An 18,818-nucleotide genomic window follows, 5' to 3' on the forward strand; every position below is an offset into this window, starting at 1 on the left:
AGTGATAAAATATAAAAAAAAAACGAGTGGCAAGTGTGGCGAAAGAAAAGATGTCACCAGCTGACGCTGACATTCTTAATATTTGATGTCGAATCACGCAGCGAGGCGGCAGCTGTGACCCCAAAATACCCTCGATCCTAACAAAACGGCAGACATTAACAATTTAATGCATTTTGCGAAATAAAATGCATAAATTCGACATGCTAAATTAAACCTGCAAAATGGATTCCACTTAGAGTGGACTTTGTGGTCCTGCATACGAAATCAGTTGCGTATAGTTGATTATAGTAGTGATGGCGAGGACTGGGCTTGATTTTCATGTGATTTACAAGGGTCCTAAATGAAAAGTAGGGGTTTTTCGGCAGATGAGATGCCATTGTAAAATGCCAGAAACAATTTAATGCTTCATTGATAACCGCACATATGCGACCCTGTGACTGACAGCCCAGACTTATCTTGGCTTTTCTGTTCTTTTCTTTTCTTTATTTTCCTGCTTTTCACTTTTTGGCCTTCCCCATCCGAAACTTGTCGTCAAACGGAATCGAACGGAATCGAACAGAGGGAAAACAAAAAATATATCGCAACTGTGCGATAAACATATGAAAAATGCACATGCGGTGAGCCAAGTTCAATTCCAGAGGCCAAAAGTTTACGCCACTTAATGGAACTTGACGCAAATTCAATTACAACATGGCTCCTCACACCCGGAAACTTACTCATGTTAGGACGGCGGAAAAACTTGCAAAGAAATTTGCAGAAAAACGTTGGCAGTCAACTTTCACCCCCAAAACCCCGCACGAAAGGTTTTTTTTTCAACATTTCTGGAAATTACTTTAGCTGCAAGATTTTAAAATTAAATGCGAAGGAAACGAAAGATGATACATAATTCGGCTTATCATTTATTTTATTAATTATTTTATTTTTTAACAAACTGTCCTGTATGTATGAACATTTAAAGGTATAGCCCACTCTTTTTGTTTTTAAAATATTTTGAAATCTTTGTAGCCGCCAAAGGCTGTTTTTACAATGAGTGGTGATAGAAATAGTCGAAGGAAGAACTCAATTGGAATCGAAGTTTTTCCGAGTTGCGGGCTGTGGGCAAAAAGCCTGCTTTGGCTACACTTTGCCTGCAATTAGCAAATAAAACTTGGCTTATTTCGGTGGGTAAATGAGGCGTGGTTGGGCGGTCGGGCGTCTCGAGAAAGTTTTGCAATCACTTTCGTTTGCATTCATTATTGGTGAAGGGAAAAGGATTTGACTGCCAGTTTTCTATTGGCTTGGGTCAACTCGAAAGTCAGCGAAAGGATGTGGCAATTCCTTGCCCATTCAGTTGAAAACTTTTTGTTTTAACCAATGACTTTGTCGGTGGAATTTTTAAGAGTGATTTAATTAATGTTATTAAATGGCGGAAAGACGAAAGATACACTTTAAAGTTAATACAAATGTATTAGCAAAGTTAATTTATTGTTGTAATTTATAGTAATTTAATATTTCAGAAATTAAAGTATAAAAATTATTATTACCTTTGAATTAATTAACAACTTTTAATTAATTTTGATTTTGAAATTCGAATGGTGAGCGCGAAATCTTTATACGAATTTTAAAGCGCCAAGCATCGGTAAGTTTCGGAACTAATACACTGTCATGTAGAATTATATTTTACGTTGACTTTCTACGTCGACGTCTACACCAACAGCTTGGGTTGTCTTCCGCCTAGGTGGCGCTTCTATCAGCTTTCAACCGGATGAAAAATATTAAATAAACTAATTTGAAGCATTTACTCAACAATTATTATAAAACAATAATAATATTAAATCACGTAAAAATAGCCAACATCCGGCCACGTGGCAAGTCAATTTTATTGGACTGACTTGAGCCTCAAGCAACAAAACGAAAATACCTAAAGCTAACCTGATTAAAATGGAATTTGACCGAAGTTTTCTATATATACGTGACCTCTTTTCGATTTAGGGCCAAAGTGAGGCCCACGAACGATGCAGTCTTCGCCGAAACTCGCACTGGCACTGACCTTAGTGCTGATTTGGTGCCTGGCCCAAAGTCATGTGGAATCCAGAAGATGGCGAAAGTCCGTGCAACTGAAACTGCACAGGGAAACGAACCACACCAAAATACTGAGCAGTTTCCACAACCAGAAGCTTAGACTCAAGGAAAAACTGAGCCCGACCAGCGATTTGGCGATATCCTCGGTATCTGTATATCAAACAACCGTGTCAAAAGAGAACCTGATCAATTCCCACAACACCGAGTACTATGTTACGGCCGGTTTCGGGACGCCCAAGTCGCAGCCAGTCACTCTTCTGGTGGACACCGCCTCGGCGAATCTGCTGGTCTACTCCTCGGAGTTTGTGAAACAGTCCTGTTTGCACCACGATGGCTACAATTCCAGTGAGTCGCAAACGTATCAGGCCAATGGATCGCCCTTTCAGATACAGTTCGCATCGCAGGAAATTCTGACAGGAATCCTCTCCACGGACACTTTCACCTTAGGAGATCTGGTCATTAAGAATCAGACCTTTGCCGAAATAAACTCGGCGCCTACGGATATGTGTAAACGATCGAATTTCGATGGCATCATTGGTCTGGGATTCTCCGAAATCGCCCTGAATGGAGTGGAGACCCCTCTGGACAATATTTTGGAACAGGGACTCATCGACGAACCCATCTTCTCCCTGTACGTCAACCGGAACGCCTCGGATGCCAGTAATGGTGGCGTATTGCTGCTCGGAGGATCAGATCCCACTCTTTACAGCGGATGCCTGACATACGTGCCAGTTTCCAAAGTGGGTTTTTGGCAGATCACCGTGGGCCAAGTTGAGATTGGGTCCAAGAAGCTGTGCTCCAACTGCCAGGCCATCTTCGATATGGGAACCTCCTTGATAATTGTGCCGTGCCCTGCTCTGAAAATCATAAACAAGAAACTGGGCATTAAGGAAACCGATAGAAAGGACGGTGTCTATATCATTGACTGCAAGAAGGTGTCTCATTTGCCCAAGATCGTCTTTAATATTGGATGGAAGGACTTCACCCTCAACCCGTCCGACTATATTCTCAACTACAGTGGAACCTGCGTATCAGGGTTTTCTAGTCTCTCCGACTGCAATGGAACGCAAACCAATGATGATAGTGAAGACTTGAACAACATCTGGGTGTTCGGCGATGTGTTTTTCGGAGCAATCTTCACATTGTTCGATTTTGGTCTCAAATTAGTTGGCATGGCCCCCAAAGTTTAAGCAAATATGAATCCGCAATGTATAATTCGACCAATTTTTTGTAATTATATCATTAAGATTTTGTTCTTCCCTTCTAGTAGATAACATTCGGTGATTTTTGATACCTGGGGTTAGGCATTTATATCTATTGTCAAAATAAATACATATAATGGTGATGGGAAACGGAAAGCGTAGCTTGTCTGTAAATTGTGTTAACAAGATATGCGCGCACTATATTTGATTACAACGAACCTAAGTTTATTTTCAATTTTGTGCAAAATATGCAATTACTTTCCAGACATTTTCTTAGAAAATTAAACGATTTATAGCGAAATTTATCAGAAATCCCAAATGCTGAATTTGATTGCTTTTTGTTTCTCTATGTTCTGCACGACACCAAGCCGTGTAAACAAAGGCCGAAATGGATAAGGACCATCGATCATGTTTGATATCTTTCTTTTGGACAGTTTTGGACTTATCACCGACCATATATAAGGCGGTGTCTGATGTTTATTTTCTTCAGTCTAGCCCCAGACGATAAAGAGGGCAGCAGAATATCTTTCGTTAGAAAAGCTCAGAGTACTCATTAAATCATAATGCTGAAGTGGCTGGTCCTGTTGACCATCTTGGCGTTGGTCAGTGCTGAGATCCACCGCATCAAGATCCACAAGAACCAGGATCACAAGAACACCCGGCAGCATCGCAAGCAGGCTATCCAGGCTCTGAAGCTGAAGTACCACCAACAGGACGTAGTCATCATTTACGACGATGGAGTACCGATTTACATGCAGCCCGACTACGGATACGATTATCCCAGCCAGACCTCGGTTGACTACACATCCGAGGAGCTGGGCAACTCGATGAACATGTACTACTACGGCCTGATTGGCATTGGCACCCCGGAGCAGTACTTCAAGGTGGTCTTTGACACGGGTTCGGCCAACCTGTGGGTGCCATCTGCCCAGTGCCTGGCCACGGATGTGGCCTGCCAGCAGCACAACCAGTATAACTCCAGTGCTTCCTCCACCTTCGTGTCCAGCGGCCAAAACTTCTCCATCCAGTACGGAACCGGCAGTGTCTCCGGCTATCTGGCCATAGATACGGTGACCATCAACGGCCTGGCCATCGCGAACCAGACCTTCGGAGAGGCGGTTTCCCAGCCGGGAGCCAGCTTCACCGACGTGGCGTTCGATGGCATCCTGGGCATGGGTTACCAGCAAATTGCCGAGGACAACGTAGTGCCGCCGTTCTACAATCTCTACGAGGAAGGTCTTATCGACGAGCCAGTCTTTGGTTTCTACCTGGCTCGGAATGGCTCTGCCGTGGATGGTGGCCAACTGACCCTGGGTGGAACCGACCAGAACCTCATCGCCGGTGAAATGACCTACACACCCGTCACTCAGCAGGGCTACTGGCAGTTCGCTGTGAACAACATCACCTGGAATGGAACCGTGATCTCCAGCGGATGCCAGGCAATCGCCGATACTGGAACCTCCCTGATCGCCGCTCCTTCGGCAGCCTACATTCAGCTGAACAACCTGATTGGAGGCGTTCCCATCCAGGGTGATTACTACGTGCCCTGCTCCACTGTTTCCTCCCTGCCCGTTCTGACCATCAACATCGGTGGCACCAACTTCTACCTGCCCCCCTCGGTTTACATCCAAACCTACACCGAGGGCAACTACACCACCTGCATGTCCACCTTCACCGATATCGGAACGGGCTTCTGGATCCTGGGCGACGTTTTCCTGGGTCAATACTACTCCGAATTCGATTTTGGTCAGAACCGTGTGGGTTTCGCCACTCTGGCTTAGAGCTTTAACGAACGAACAAACGACATGCTTTCTAGGTTAACTCTGCTTATAAAAATACAAAAAAAAAAATAAATGATATACAATTGAATAACTAATGAGCGGATAGAAATTGACCCAAGCTAACTATTTCTCCTGCTCGAAAAGCGTTTGGACCCACTGTGTATATTAATTCTACGCATGATACATGATTGTCAACACACCAAAATATGTTCGAATGGAAGCATGCTCTGCGTTATCGCGTGTGAAATTCTTGGCGAAATAGTGTGAAAATGAAGCTCAGCTGCACAATTGGTGGCCATATCAGACAACGAAGCCAGGTCAAGTTGCTGGGCTATAAATACGTGACCGAATAGGCCTCAATTGGCAAATCAAAATCGCAGACCATGAGAGTCAGGTGGAACCATTTCAAGTTATTGCTGTTTTGGCTAACGGTTTTAGCTGTCTTGGCCTTTGAAGCCGAGGCCAGGAAGCGTGTTAGGATTGGATTGCACAAGAATCCTGAACCAATTGAGGAGAACATAAAGAACGAATTGAAGACCCTTTCCATTAAACACAATTTAAATGTTGATGATACAAAAGCTAAAACGAAAACAGATACCAAGGTCCCAGGATCAAAAGTCGCAACGCTAGAAAATCTATACAACACGGAGTACTACACCACATTAGGATTCGGAAATCCGCCGCAGGATTTGAAAGTGCTGATCGACACTGGTTCGGCGAATCTCTGGGTGCTGTCATCCAAGTGTCCAGACTCGGTTGCACCCTGTGCCAATCGCATAAAGTACAACTCAAGTGCTTCCACAACCTACAGGGCTATCAATACCGCATTCAATATTGCATACGGTTCCAATTCAGAGGAAGGACCTATTGCACTCTCCGGCTTTCAGTCCCAGGACACAGTAAACTTCGCCGGATACTCCATTAAAAATCAGATCTTCGCCGAAATCACCAATGCACCAGAGACCGCATTTCTGAAGTCCCAGCTCGATGGAATTTTGGGATTGGGGTTCGCCAGCATAGCCATTAATAGTATTACCCCACCCTTCTACAACTTAATGGCCCAAGGTCTAGTAAACCGATCTGTGTTTTCGATCTACTTGAATAGAAATGGCACCAATGCCATTAACGGTGGGGAGCTGATCCTGGGAGGATCGGATTCGGGTCTGTACAGCGGGTGTTTGACCTATGTGCCAGTTTCCAGCGCAGGATACTGGCAGTTTACAATGACTAGTGCCAATCTGAATGGATTTCAGTTTTGTGAGAACTGCGAGGCCATACTCGATGTAGGCACTTCCCTAATTGTTGTGCCTGAGCAAGTCCTAGATACCATCAACCAAATATTGGGAGTTCTCAACCCGACGGCTTCGAATGGAGTCTTTTTAGTGGATTGCTCCTCGATCGGCGATCTTCCGGACATTGTCTTCACCGTTGCGCGCCGGAAGTTCCCCTTGAAGTCTAGCGACTACGTGCTCCGATATGGAAACACTTGTGTCTCGGGATTCACCAGCATGAACGGCAACTCCTTGTTGATTCTGGGCGAGATCTTCCTGGGCGCCTACTATACGACCTACGATATTGTCTACAAACTCATTGGACTGGCACCAGCAATTCATTAGGTCGTTCAAACTATATACTCAAACAAGTTCTTTAACAATTGTATTCTTTGCATTATTTACCCACTTTAATAAATAACCCCCCTTGGAAATACTAAAGCTACACCCATTGAATTTGCGTATCATTGAGCTTTCCCTATAAATCACATATTCGAGTGCCAGTCTCGAGCTTTAACCCACAATACGTGTGAATCGAAATAAACATGAACCAGATAAATCCCACATGGAAAAACTATAAATCGGGCGAAGTGACCAGGAACCCAACCAGTGAGGCACCATGAATATACGTGTGATTATCCTACTTTTCTGTCTGATTGTGTTTGTAGGCGGTAAGAAAGTACACAGATTTCGACTGGAGAGACGATCCCACCGTCACCACAAGATTCCTCACGCCCATCTGCACCTGCAGTTTCGGAATGCGCTGCGAAGGAAGTACGGATTTACTCCACTCCGTACGGTGAATGCTGTGAATGTGACCAGCGAGTCCGGTAAGGGAGTCGTGATAACCGAGCCCCTGATAAATTCCTACGATACCAACTTTTTCGGGGTTGTGTCGGTCGGAGATCAATCATTCACCATGCAATTCGACACGGGTTCCTCGGACTTTTGGGTGCCCAGTTCCCATTGCAGATTCTGCATCAAAACGTGCGGGAACAAGTTTTTCCGGAAGTCCAATTCCAAATCCTTTCGGTCAAGTGGAACTCCATTTAGCATCACCTACGGATCGGGCTCCGTGAAGGGAATCGTGGCCTCGGATAATGTTGGCTTCGGCGATCTAAAGATCCAGAACCAAGGCATTGGATTGGTCAACATATCGGACTCCTGCTCCGTTTTCGATGGAATCGCTGGCTTCGCCTTTCAGCAACTCTCTATGACCAAATCGGTCCCTTCTTTCCAGCAAATGATTGACCAACAGTTGGTGGAGCAGCCAATTTTCTCGTTTCATCTGAAAAGTGGGTCCAGTGATGGGGGCTCCATGATACTCGGTGGATCGAACTCGAGTCTGTACTACGGTCCGTTGACCTATACAAATGTGACCGAGGCCAAGTACTGGAGCTTCAAGCTGGACTTCATAGCGGTCCATGGCAAGGGTTCCAGGAGCTCCCGCACGGGGAACAAGGCCATCATGGACACGGGAACCTCCCTGATCGTTGGTCCTGTCCTGGAAGTCCTCTACATCAACAAGGACATCGGAGCCGAGCACAATAAAACCTATAACCTGTACACCGTCGCCTGTGAATCGATTCCCCAACTTCCGATCATCGTCTTTGGCATTGCTGGCAAGGAGTTCTTCGTGAAGCCACATACCTACGTCATCAGGTACGATAATTTTTGCTTCTCCGCCTTTATGGACATGCTAGGCCTGCAGTACTGGATACTCGGTGATGCCTTCATGCGGGAGAACTATGTGGAGTTCGATTGGGCTAGGAGAAGAATGGGCATAGCACCGGCTGTATGAGGGGATTATTCATTTTATTATGACTATCACACCTTGCGTGATAAGTGAATTTATTTAAAAAAATATTCGGACTATAATTTGGTAAACAAATATTACCAATTGTATAAATGGCAATGACAGAAAAAAATTCAATTACATTGTAAAAGTTGGACAAATAAATGTGAATTGTTAATGGGCGTTAATTCCGATCGATTGGACATTAGGAAATCTGACCTCTTAGCTATTTGGTGTTACTTGTGGGTTCCAACTTGATGTTCCTTTCCATTTTGTGCGGTTTGCTGACCACCGTTGCCCCCATAAATGCCACGTGGCATGCGAGGCTGTTGCTGCTGCTGCTGCTGCTGCTGATGCAGCTGTTGCAATTGTCGCAGCTGCACTTGTTGCTGAAACTCCAGATTCTTGTAGATCATGGCTGCAGCAGCAGCAGCATTGTTAGGAGCCTGAGGTTGTTGCGGGGCAGCCTGTTGCGAGTGTTGCTGGTTGTGCTGCGAAGCTTGACGCAGATTTCGAGCGATCAATTGCTGATACAGCAGAGCAAAGTCCTTGGGATTGGCGTTGGACAATGCAGCTAGATCCCCGACACTTGGACGGTGAAGCTGCTGCTGATACTGCTGTTGCTGCTGCTGCTGCTGCTGCTGTTGCGGTGGTGGCTGTGGTGCCACCTGCTGCTGCTTTTGTGGCATGTGGATATGATGGTGGCTGCGTGGCGCATTCAACTGCGGCTGTGGCGGCGCTTGGTGTCGCATCTGATGGTAAAACTGGGGAAATGGTATCTCATTGAAATTTTTAACCGAGTTGCGATTGTGGCTTTCGGTGCCAAGTTGACGATGTGGCTGCTGCTGTTGATGTTGCTGCTGTTGCTGTTGATGTTTCTGCTGTTGATGCTGATGATGTTGCTGCTGATGATGTTGCTGCTGATGATGTTGCTGCTGCTGATGTTGCTGCTGATGCTGAGGGATCTGTCTTTGTTGTTGCTGAAAGCCGCTCTGAAACACAAAATAAATGTATGGCAGTTAGCATAGGATATTTATAGTATGTGAGATAGATACGCAATTCTAAACTATTTTCAAAAAAAACCCGATAACCGTTTAATAGATTCGCGCCTGGTTGCTCATAGCTTACCCCCGGCAAGTTGGAGGCAGCGCCTTCATGTTCCGGAGTAGCTTGTCTTCTTTCATATAGAGGCACCGACTTGACGGATCGTTCGTATCCCGGGTGGGAACTCCAAGCTTGACTCACCATCGGTTTCAGGCCCGCAAGGCAGCTGGCCATGTCCTTGGGAAAGTCAAGGAAGCTCTCCCCGAACAGGGAGTAGTTTTCGGCGGCCTTGAAGTAGTTATGAGTGCCGTTCTCCGGGTAACCGATGGTATCTCCGTAGAGAACGCGCTCCACCTCGGTTACGTAAATGCTGGCACTGTCGACGGCCGCTGGCTTGCTGACACTTTCGCTGGCCGCTGGCTTGCTGGCAGATCCCATTTCACACCCCGTTCCTGATTCGCATCCACTTGGAAAATTGGGCACAGCTTCCTCAGACGCCTCCACGAGACCCAGGGAAATGTCGTTGGATGTTACGCCCCATATTTTCTTGGCCAGCTGACTGGATATGTTGACTGAGGAGGGGTAAATTGGTAGCATTATAAGCATCAATGAGACCCTGAAGTTCACTCGAAAGTTCTACCTTGAGTGGCGGCCGCAGTCTCATCTTCGTCTAGGTCATTAGATATAAGCTGGCTCTTGTTGCTGGCATTCTCGGACATCGTGCGGCTTCTAAAAACATAAACTATAAATTTGGAGGAACGAACAATATGCCTGACTTCAATAAAGTTGATCAACCGTCGCCTGCTGTGTACCGCAGCTCACTGAATAAAAACAATAGAAAAGCCTTGGTAATCGAGCAAAAGCCCAGTCAATATGCACCCAGTTTGTTTATGAAGACTGGCTTGGATTACGCAGTAAACAATTAATTAACTTACCCCGCACCACAACGAACGTCACCTACTGGCGAAGTGAAGCAAGAAGAAAAGAAATGTGACCGGTAAAAAAGATTCTGGCATAAGGATGATGGGCAGCACTGGACTATTTTGCAACACTGATTGGTTGGTCTTAATGTTATTAAAGAAAAGCCTTCAGATATGGCAGTTAAATATGATATGACCATAATAAGAGAGTTCATTTAAATATCTAACTCATAATCGGAATATTTAGGAAACTATGTAAATATCAAATCATGTTCATACGTGTGACCGCAATGTGACCGTTCATATGTGTGTAGCCGCCCAACAAAGAGCTTCTAGTAAATTTAAATAAGTGCTTGACGTAAAAGTGTCATCAGAATTAGTATAATATATCAAGGATAACTCGGTTTATTTCACTATTTGTAGTTCCAACTCGTGCTTTTTCATTTCATCAATAACAGTAGTATTTTTATTTAAAAGTTTTAACAAAGCCGTACACGAACATTTTACAATGGGTCATAAGCTAAACCAGAAGGACATCACATGGACTTAAAGTTAGATTACGGGCTCTGTGATCGCGTAACAAAATCCTGCTCCTGCGCCGCACAATTTCACTGGTGGCAGTTGTAAAAGAGTTGGGGTGCAACTGGAAAAGTAAATTAATGTAAATATGTACTTATTTTTGTGGACTAAGGTCGGTTCCTACACATTTTCGGTGCTGTTGTTGCCGCAGTTCCCATGCTCGTTCCATCCCCAGGTGTAGACCTCTCCTGCCGTAGTCCTCAGTAGACCGTGCTCGGCGCCCATGTGAATTCTGGCAGGACCCTGATCCTCAGGAAGCTTCAGGCGAAGTGGCGTGGGTATTGCCTGCTGTTCGCTGAACGAACCCATTCCCAGCTGACCGTAGCAATTGCGACCCCATACGAGGATCTCGTTGTTTTTGAGCACAGCTGCATTGTGGGTCCAACCCACGGCCAACTGACGCACATCCTCCTCAAACTGAAAGGCGTTGGACTGGCCAAACTTGTTGTCACCCAAGGTAAGGATTCTTTTGGTGCTGCCTCCACCCGTTTCGCTTAGATCCGCGCACTTGAGCACCATGTGGTTCTGACCACTCGAAATGGAAACTATCCGCAGTTCGTTGGGATTGTGGACCTGTATCTTCACCGTATTGCAGCGGTGCAGGCAGGTGGCCGTGATATCCAGCTCGATGGGCGGAGGGTCCATAATCCTCAATCGTCCGAAAACGTAGATTTTGTTGTCTTGCGTAAGGACGGCACAGTGGCGCAGGCCGAAGCTGATCCTCTGGGCGGGTTCTTCGCGTGGAAGCTTTACTGGCATTGGTCTTCTCACGGCAGTAAAGCCGCGCTGACAAATTCCCAGCTGCTGAAAGGCATTGGAGCCCCAGACAAACAGGCGTTTGGTCAACGTGATGGCTCCCGAAATGTCCCAGCCACAGCTAATGGTTTCCACAGGAACATCCTGTAATTTTATTGTTAGAGATTATGGGTTTCTAGGAGAAGCGATCATAGGCTTACTCACCCCGAAGTATTCCGTGGGGATCATCTTGAACTCGCTGTGGCACTCCTCCGTGGAATCCAGTCCCAGTTGACCACGATTGTTCCATCCGCAGGCATGAATCCGTCCGCTTGTGTCGAGGATGAGAACATGGCCACCACCTCCACGAATCAAGCGAACCTGGGCGGGGGCGAAGGAGCACTTGGCCACCCGTTGCGGTGTCATGCACAATTCGGACTCAAAGCCAAGGCCGAGCTGGCCGTGAGAATTGGCACCCTAAGACATGGCGAAAAAAGGGGCGAGAACCCAAGCCAAGGAAATCACTCATTAATTTGCAATGCAAATGCACCGTGGCGATGTCTCTGTTTCTTTCTTGTCATACCCTTGCAGAGAGTAATGTAGTTTCAGACGCAAGTTGATAAGCAATTATCGTTAGAATGGCTAAGAGATATAAAGATATTAGGCTTCTCAGATAGGCTTTTTATATAGTATAAGAAAAGTGGTAAAACAATGATTTCGAAGGTTTAACGAGGACTTGAATGATATGTTATAGGAAGTACTACGTAGTAGTTGGCCTTTAGGTAAGATATTGGTTTTGGATCTACAGGTGGCACAGAGATACGATTAATTCGAACCAACTCGTTCTCTGCAAGGGTATTTCAGTGGTCGGCTCCTTATCGAGAGTTCTACTGCGGCTCCTACCCAGGCGTAAACCTCCATTCTGGTGACCACCAGTTGCTCGTTTCGCGCCGAACTTCCGGTTGCTGTTCGTCGCCGCGATTTTCCGGGTGATTTAATGCACCGCAGTCACGCCAGGAATGCGCCTGCTGATCCGATGGTTTCGACTCCTCGATGGCCTCCAGTTGGCTCCGAAAGCGCTGCTCTGCCTTTGCCAGCACATGTAAAACTGAGGCTTGGTTCTGCTTTGGATTTACTTTTATATTTCGCGTTCTATTAGTTTCAGCGTCGCATGCTAAAATGTAAACAATGCAAATGAGGCAGCGTTGCCAGATCTTGGCGCACAGCTGTTTGGCTTACATGACTCTGCTAGATAACAGACACATGTGTACTTTTTTTACTTTCCCGCCAATATGACATTTAAATTAGGATAACTGCTTAATATTTGTGCTCAGCGCCTCTCAGCAATATGTAATTAATATTTAAATCATAGCACGGCTGACCTCCTAGGACCCAACTAATAACACTTTGCTTCCATTTAATGTCTCATTTGGTTATGGCCATAACGATTATATAATCCCGCCGGATGGGCGTGAAAATCGTGTCAAGCGCATATAAATATATTCTAATTAAAAGCAATGGAAGTTCAGGGCGAAGGTTAAAGTGCATGCAATTTTAATTAAGTTTTAATTGTCGTGCTGGGCCATGTAAGCCACAATAGTTAGCCACAATGTGAGTTGGCCTAAGAAAAATGCAGTCGAGAGTTAATGAAATACGAGAGAAACGAAGTGGAAATTGCCTAGGACTATTTGCATTCTAGTGGACTGGTATTATATCAATATATTAAAGAAATACGATGATATTAATCCAATATTATAACAAAAAATAGTTAAGTCACAGTGTCCTTACGCTTCAAAAGATCATGCATTATATAGCAATATTCGTAATCGCCAAGAAGCTCATTCGAAATCACCCACTCACAGGTGAGCTTGTTTTAATTACACCGAAATCACGGCGCTAGAAAATCGGAGCTACACAAATGGGCAACTGGCGCTAACAGCAGGACATTACAAAGCTGCAACGTTCGCCTGGCATGCTATGTGGCCAGGACCTCCTCGTCCTCCTGGAAAGTCAACCCCTCTCACGTGAAGAATGCACTGTGGTCCGCATTTGCAATTCAAAAATTGCCTGGCACACACAAAGGGTGAGCGCCCCTAAACGCTAGAAATGAAAACTGATGATTTTCACTTGATATCCGCAAACGAAGAAAAGCCATGCAAGAAAGACTGCTGCTCCACATGCAATCGAAGGTGCCCAAAGGTGATGGAAGTGGAAATCCGTTTGAATTGCAATAGCAGTCAATTAAACCACAGGGAATTAACATGTTCGCCGTCAAATTAGAATCGGAAAATCCAGAGGAAGATGGGTAAAAATAGACTACAAATTTAAATTGCAGGATATTCAAAAGTCGCCTTGGCAAACATCCATTTTTAGCGAGTCCAGTATGAACTGTTATCCATTTCTTGGCGCGAATATGACGGCTTATACGAGGACTTCCGCTGTACTGTGGTCAACTCGGAAATATATGACGGGAAATCCCCATAAAGCTATAAGCAATAAAATCAAATGATATATGAACTATTACGTAGAAGTTTATGAATTTGGCCGGATATAAAACGAGCTAAGTGAATAAATTAAAACACAATTTCCAAACAAGCACAATATTTGTAACATTAATATTAGTATTGTTTCTCAATTTGTATGTGATTTTCACATTGAATCATTTGAATCATTTTTAAATGAATTCCTTTTTGGCGGAAAATAGAGCTGTTAAGATAAGATAACAGTGCTTTTGCTGAGCTGTTACACAACAGTGGCAGTGCTGCTAAACGCTTGCAGCCTGAAAGTATGCAGTACTAGAATGTAAAAATTCCGCCAAATTCAAATACAGCTGAAGCATATGCATTATCCTTTAGTAATTCTAGAAGTACGCGAAGGATCCTTGCACGGATAAGTAAATTTCGAAGGACTTCCTATAAGGCCTCGCTTGCATTCGCGCGTGCATGTGTGTGCGTGCATATGTGATTGTGAGTGTTCCCTGCGGAGTAATTTAAACGTAAAGGACACGTGACTCCATTTCCTGTATGTTTTTGGCATCTTTACGACTTTTTGTCTGTTGGTTGTCACATTTTTCTCGGTTTTTGTTGCTCCTGCGTGTTGACTCGGTTTCGTGTGCTGAGTTCTCTTTTTGCTAAAGCCATTTTTGTTGCTCTTTTTGGCTGCCGGCGCTAAAAAGAGACATTTTTTGCTGTTTTCGAAATTAAATCTAATTTGATGTGCAAATGTGTTGTGTTGGCACTGGCGCTTTGTTATTAGCCCCACTCCGGCACGTTTTGCCTCCCCGTCTTCTATTATTCCAACTTGTCCTTACCAACTTTGCAGCTACAGTGGACTCACAACAGTACCGAAATTGTATTTAGTTTGGTATACTTTTATATTTTGTATCCTGTAACGACAGTGCTTTTATTTTAAAAAAGATTAATGTAAAAAGTCTGTTTATATTTGAATTACTTTAAATTTTATTACTATGATGTAGAAAACTATTAACAATTTATTTTGATAAAATTGGTAGTTAAAAATAAAATACTTTTGCAGCTTTCATTGTATCTCTCTTTGGCCCTCTGAATTAACAGTTAACGCACAAATGGCTTACATTTTCTCTTTACCCGACCACGCCCCTTATGCGGCTTCATTTTCATTGCAAGTTGCATTTTGTTTGTTTTTCGCTTACGCTTTATTTTCTTCCCCCTGCGGCTAGGACATTGGCAGGAGCACAAGGACAACGCCAACGTGTGATAAGCCAAAGTGGCAAAATTGTTGTGGCTGCGGGGAAAAATCAGGGAAAGATGTCCTGCCGATCGGGGGAAACTGGCGATTGGCAGTTGCAATTAAACGTTTGGCTTTAAATGTCATCGGTTGAAGAGTTTTTTATAATTACTTTTCACTGGATTGCTACTACACTACATACAATTTGTATATCCCATCGACCTGATTAATCAGGTTAGTCCTGTTAATAGCTTAAAATCAGAAAATTATTGTATAAATTTAGAATACTTCTGTGGCTGAAATACCTGCAAACTCTTTCCAAAAATGTTTCCAGCGGCTCTCAAAATGTGGCAGCCAACTCAAATTCGATAGCCATGTAGAAAAATGTGTTGCGATTTCATATTTGCCGACCGAATCGGATTCCGAATACCAGTAGGATAGCAGGAGGACCACTAATCACGGCTGTGGTCCTGCTGTCGCCCAAAACCACCTGCAACTCCATAGCTGCCATCGCCGAAATACAAAGCCATATCTGTCCCGCAACGGCTGTCAAATTATGGAAATGGAATAGTTTCTGGTGTGGCTGACACTTTAAATGAAATTTGAAAAGCAATCAGACCGCAGGACTCCCGCCATTAAACCATCCAACCAACGAACCAACAACAGAACCGAGAATTTCGGTGTTGTGCTGCCCTAATTGCTCAATCAAAAAACGTATGCAATTCCATGGGGTAAATCAAGCTGACGCTGGAAAATGCATTTTCCAAGCCAAAAGAAACTAAATTTTATACTTAAACTTCGCCACAAAGACATGGCCCAAAGGTTGATGATTGGGAGGAGAGCGCGGAGGAGCGGAAGTGTTTGGCGGTTTTTCTGGGGGAAAACGAATGAAAGTGATTGCCACGAGCAACAGCCAAAGACAACAATGCCAAACTTTGGCTGTGCCAAGGAGTTTTCGCAAAAGTGGGGGAAAAACTGGCCGGGATAACCGGGAAGAGCGCAGAACGAGGGGCGATGGCGAAGGACGAGGAAAGGGGGATAGCGCTGGGTAGCGGAAACGGAAGCGCATTGAGCAAAGTTGCAGTTGTTGGCTTTTGTTTCGCCATCTCTCCAACGCCAGAGCAAAGCAATTTAAGTTAAACAAGCGCTCAACGTCCTCCCGCTTTTCCTTCGATGAGTTTTCCCCAGCATCAGTGTCCTTTTTCGCGCGTTGCGCACAATGTAAATGTCAAATATTTTTCAAAATCCTTCGTGGCTCTCGGATTTGTTGCGAACAATTTTCCAAAATTGTTTTTCCTGATTGACTTAGAGTTTCGCTGCTTTTCGCTACTTCCGAATTCTAAGAACTGGCTTCTTGGCAATATTTCAAATGGTTTCAAATTGATTTCAGTGTCACAACTTTAATCAAATGGAAATAAATTAGGTAAAACTAATCATTTAAGCATTATTTGTAGTTAAGATTTAAGCTTGAAATAGATCTATAATTATTAGATTTATGAAAGCAACCACCAAGCATACCAATTCTCTAGTTATTGAATATTTAATTTCAATTTATGGCCAGGCAAGAGCCCACATACAAAGCCCATTTTCCAGTTGGGCCCAAAGTTTTGTTCGATAATTGCGGGCGGAAGCCCTATTTGGCCGGGTTTTCCTGCGCTTTCCTCAACTCGGCGGCGCTGGCTCGGTAATTATTATGTAAATTGCTTAAAAATTCACCGCAGGTATGCCCAAAGGATTCACTTTGCCTCAGTTTCCCCGACTTTCCGCCACCTTTCCCGCCCCTCCCCTTCGAGACGTCGTCTGGCAGCCGTTGCGCTGCATTAAGCTTGATTGCATTAAGTTAGCTTTCCCCCTCGAAAAGGTGCAGGATGGGGTTTTTCGGGGCCCCAAGAGTGAGGTATCCCTTTAGTTTCCGCCGAGGCTCTCTCACATTGCCCTGGCCCGATTTCATTGCGCTTTAATCTATGCACTTTGAATTTCTTAGCCTGCATTCCGTATTAGCCAAATTTTCGCATGCTTCGTTGCATGCCTCTCGGTTTTTCACGGCAACGGGATCGGGGAAATACTTCATTGAACTACCGCCGCACAGTGGTTGTTTTGGATACGTTGAGTGTTTTAAACTTTAAAACCGTTATTATATGTATTTTGTTTATATTTTCCTGATATCCTTTCTTTTAAAACTGGCTGAAACAATAAGATTACAACTGCTGCTTAAGTTTTTCATTGACTATAAATTGACCCATTTTTGAACCCACAGTACACTGCTAAGAGCCTGTGAAAATTTGCCTTGTTGCGCTTGACAGGATATTGATGACCTGCACCTTCGGGGGATTACCCCTTTCCTCCAGCAGCACCAGCGTCATTATTGTCGTCATCATTATGACCGAACTTGTCTGTCGTTGCGAAACCAATTTAATCTTTGGAGATTTTAACACATTCCACTCTACATGCATCAGGCACTTCCGCTTCCTATTCGAGGTTCTTCCTGTTGAGCTTGATGTGATTACCATTGTTTTTGTTTGCTGCTAATAATTAATTTGTGTGCATCACAGCAACTTGGACGTATTTTATTGAATTTAAATGAATTTTTTATGGGTGCATCTGGGCATGAATGCTTGGCAAGGAGAAAATGTATTTTTTTTTTGTATAATCGTACATACCTTAACACTGCACACTACCGAACACTACATTTCCACATACCTAGAAAAAGGATTATCCTTTCAGCTTTATAATTATTATTTAATTACTTAAACGGATTTTCGCGGGATTTTCGCCCTGACTTTAGCCCTGGCGAACTGGAATCCTGAGTATATTCAGCACACTTTAATACGCTGTTGTTTCTCTAGCCATGGCTATGCCTCAATCCACAGTTGGCCTCAAGTTGCGCATCGCAGTTTATGTAAATGAGGCTGGACCGCCGCCTGTCCGGCTGACAGGACCTCTATCTCCAGGACGTGAGTGTGTGCAGTGCGTCCTTGTCTTGGGCTAAATTGCCACCAGTCGTTGCGGCCACGCCCCTTTGGGCCAGCTCAGTTCGCCTTCGGTGCCCAGTGGGCAACTCTAATTATTTGTTAACATAACACGAGTGGCAATTTAAATGCAATTAGGTTCGGCCTGGGTTTCCCGCCCAGGACCTCGGATTGTGCTCATTAGGAGGACTTGGGTCCTTCGATTGAGTGCAGATTTCAATTGGCAATTCAAATCGTTTCCACTGGCAAGTTGGCAAGAAACTTAATGAGCCTTTCGGATTTATTAAGGCTACTTCAATCGATATGTGGCGCATTATTGCTAATGTCTTTCAAATAAAATCAATTAGATCAAAGAAATAAGTTGTGGATTCTTCCTGAAAATACAAGCTTAAATCTTCTATATTGTCTATATTTCATTTTACTAGCACTGCATACGATTAACTTGTATTTACATGAATTCCATCTGCGACCAACAAAGCGTGACTTCCAATTGACAATTTAATTACAAAGCCAGTGGGTGACACTGAATGTTAAAGATTATGTGAGTACTCTGAAAAATCCTACACCTGGAGACAGACGACTGGAAGCCCCTGCCACAGGCACTTAATTTCGCAACCGTCCTCCGAACTTATCTCCATCTGAATCTGCATTGTTTTTTGGCCAGACCAAATCTATTTAAAACCAGTTCCTCCTAACAAATGGCATTCGTCTCCGACTTTTGAATCCGAGAAGCCGACCAAATGCGATTACACGGGC

General features: G+C 44.3%; 6 protein-coding genes and 1 non-coding gene across 15 annotated transcripts; 5 read left to right on the forward strand and 2 right to left on the reverse strand.

The window, feature by feature from the left end:
* The first annotated feature begins 1,975 nt into the window (after positions 1-1,975).
* On the forward strand, positions 1,976-3,540 carry CG31928 (uncharacterized protein). Of its 2 annotated transcripts, none has more exons than NM_001272940.1 (1): positions 1,976-3,540. In NM_001272940.1, exon 1 carries the CDS (start codon positions 1,995-1,997, stop codon positions 3,249-3,251), a length of 1,257 nt encoding a protein of 418 aa, NP_001259869.1. In that variant the 5' UTR covers positions 1,976-1,994; the 3' UTR covers positions 3,252-3,540. The 2 variants fall into 2 exon arrangements, with proteins under 2 accessions (NP_001259869.1, NP_722705.1); NM_164418.2 differs by having other exon boundaries at positions 1,976-3,326.
* A 210-nt stretch (positions 3,541-3,750) lies between these two features.
* CG33128 (uncharacterized protein) lies at positions 3,751-5,137 on the forward strand. The gene has a single exon (NM_175947.3). The coding sequence runs from the start codon at positions 3,827-3,829 to the stop codon at positions 5,042-5,044; it is 1,218 nt and encodes a 405-aa protein (NP_787961.1). The 5' UTR covers positions 3,751-3,826; the 3' UTR covers positions 5,045-5,137.
* Positions 5,138-5,140: 3 nt separating this feature from the next.
* Positions 5,141-6,752, forward strand: CG31926 (uncharacterized protein). 2 transcript variants are annotated; one of them, NM_001272941.1, is made up of 1 exon: positions 5,141-6,752. In NM_001272941.1, exon 1 carries the CDS (start codon positions 5,428-5,430, stop codon positions 6,658-6,660), a length of 1,233 nt encoding a protein of 410 aa, NP_001259870.1. In that variant the 5' UTR covers positions 5,141-5,427; the 3' UTR covers positions 6,661-6,752. The 2 variants fall into 2 exon arrangements, with proteins under 2 accessions (NP_001259870.1, NP_722706.1); NM_164419.2 differs by having other exon boundaries at positions 5,410-6,752.
* Positions 6,753-6,923: 171 nt separating this feature from the next.
* Positions 6,924-8,264, forward strand: CG31661 (uncharacterized protein). The gene has a single exon (NM_164420.2). It carries the CDS (start codon positions 6,935-6,937, stop codon positions 8,114-8,116), a length of 1,182 nt encoding a protein of 393 aa, NP_722707.1. The 5' UTR covers positions 6,924-6,934; the 3' UTR covers positions 8,117-8,264.
* Positions 8,136-10,289, reverse strand: CG18131 (uncharacterized protein). 6 transcript variants are annotated; one of them, NM_164421.3, is made up of 4 exons: positions 10,090-10,289; positions 9,795-9,883; positions 9,356-9,726; positions 8,136-9,102 (listed from the first exon to the last, which is right to left on the reverse strand). In NM_164421.3, the coding sequence occupies exons 2-4, from the start codon at positions 9,871-9,873 to the stop codon at positions 8,347-8,349; spliced, it is 1,206 nt and encodes a 401-aa protein (NP_722708.2). In that variant the 5' UTR covers positions 9,874-9,883; positions 10,090-10,289; the 3' UTR covers positions 8,136-8,346. The 6 variants fall into 6 exon arrangements, with proteins under 6 accessions (NP_722708.2, NP_722709.2, NP_722711.1 ...); NM_164422.3 differs by having other exon boundaries at positions 9,239-9,726; NM_164424.2 differs by having other exon boundaries at positions 9,795-9,880; positions 10,090-10,119.
* Positions 10,290-10,464: 175 nt separating this feature from the next.
* CG7420 (uncharacterized protein) lies at positions 10,465-12,585 on the reverse strand. 2 transcript variants are annotated; one of them, NM_001272942.2, is made up of 4 exons: positions 12,292-12,585; positions 11,614-11,865; positions 10,780-11,553; positions 10,465-10,717 (listed from the first exon to the last, which is right to left on the reverse strand). In NM_001272942.2, exons 1-4 carry the CDS (start codon positions 12,307-12,309, stop codon positions 10,595-10,597), a joined length of 1,167 nt encoding a protein of 388 aa, NP_001259871.1. In that variant the 5' UTR covers positions 12,310-12,585; the 3' UTR covers positions 10,465-10,594. The 2 variants fall into 2 exon arrangements, with proteins under 2 accessions (NP_001259871.1, NP_608602.1); NM_134758.4 differs by having other exon boundaries at positions 10,516-10,717; positions 10,778-11,553.
* On the forward strand, positions 10,511-13,885 carry asRNA:CR44064 (antisense RNA:CR44064). Its single transcript, NR_073687.1, has 3 exons — positions 10,511-10,735; positions 10,805-11,110; positions 13,251-13,885.
* The last annotated feature ends 4,933 nt before the right edge of the window (positions 13,886-18,818 follow it).

Source organism: Drosophila melanogaster, chromosome 2L (genome assembly GCF_000001215.4).
Source record: "Drosophila melanogaster chromosome 2L".
Taxonomy (NCBI): domain Eukaryota; kingdom Metazoa; phylum Arthropoda; class Insecta; order Diptera; family Drosophilidae; genus Drosophila; species Drosophila melanogaster.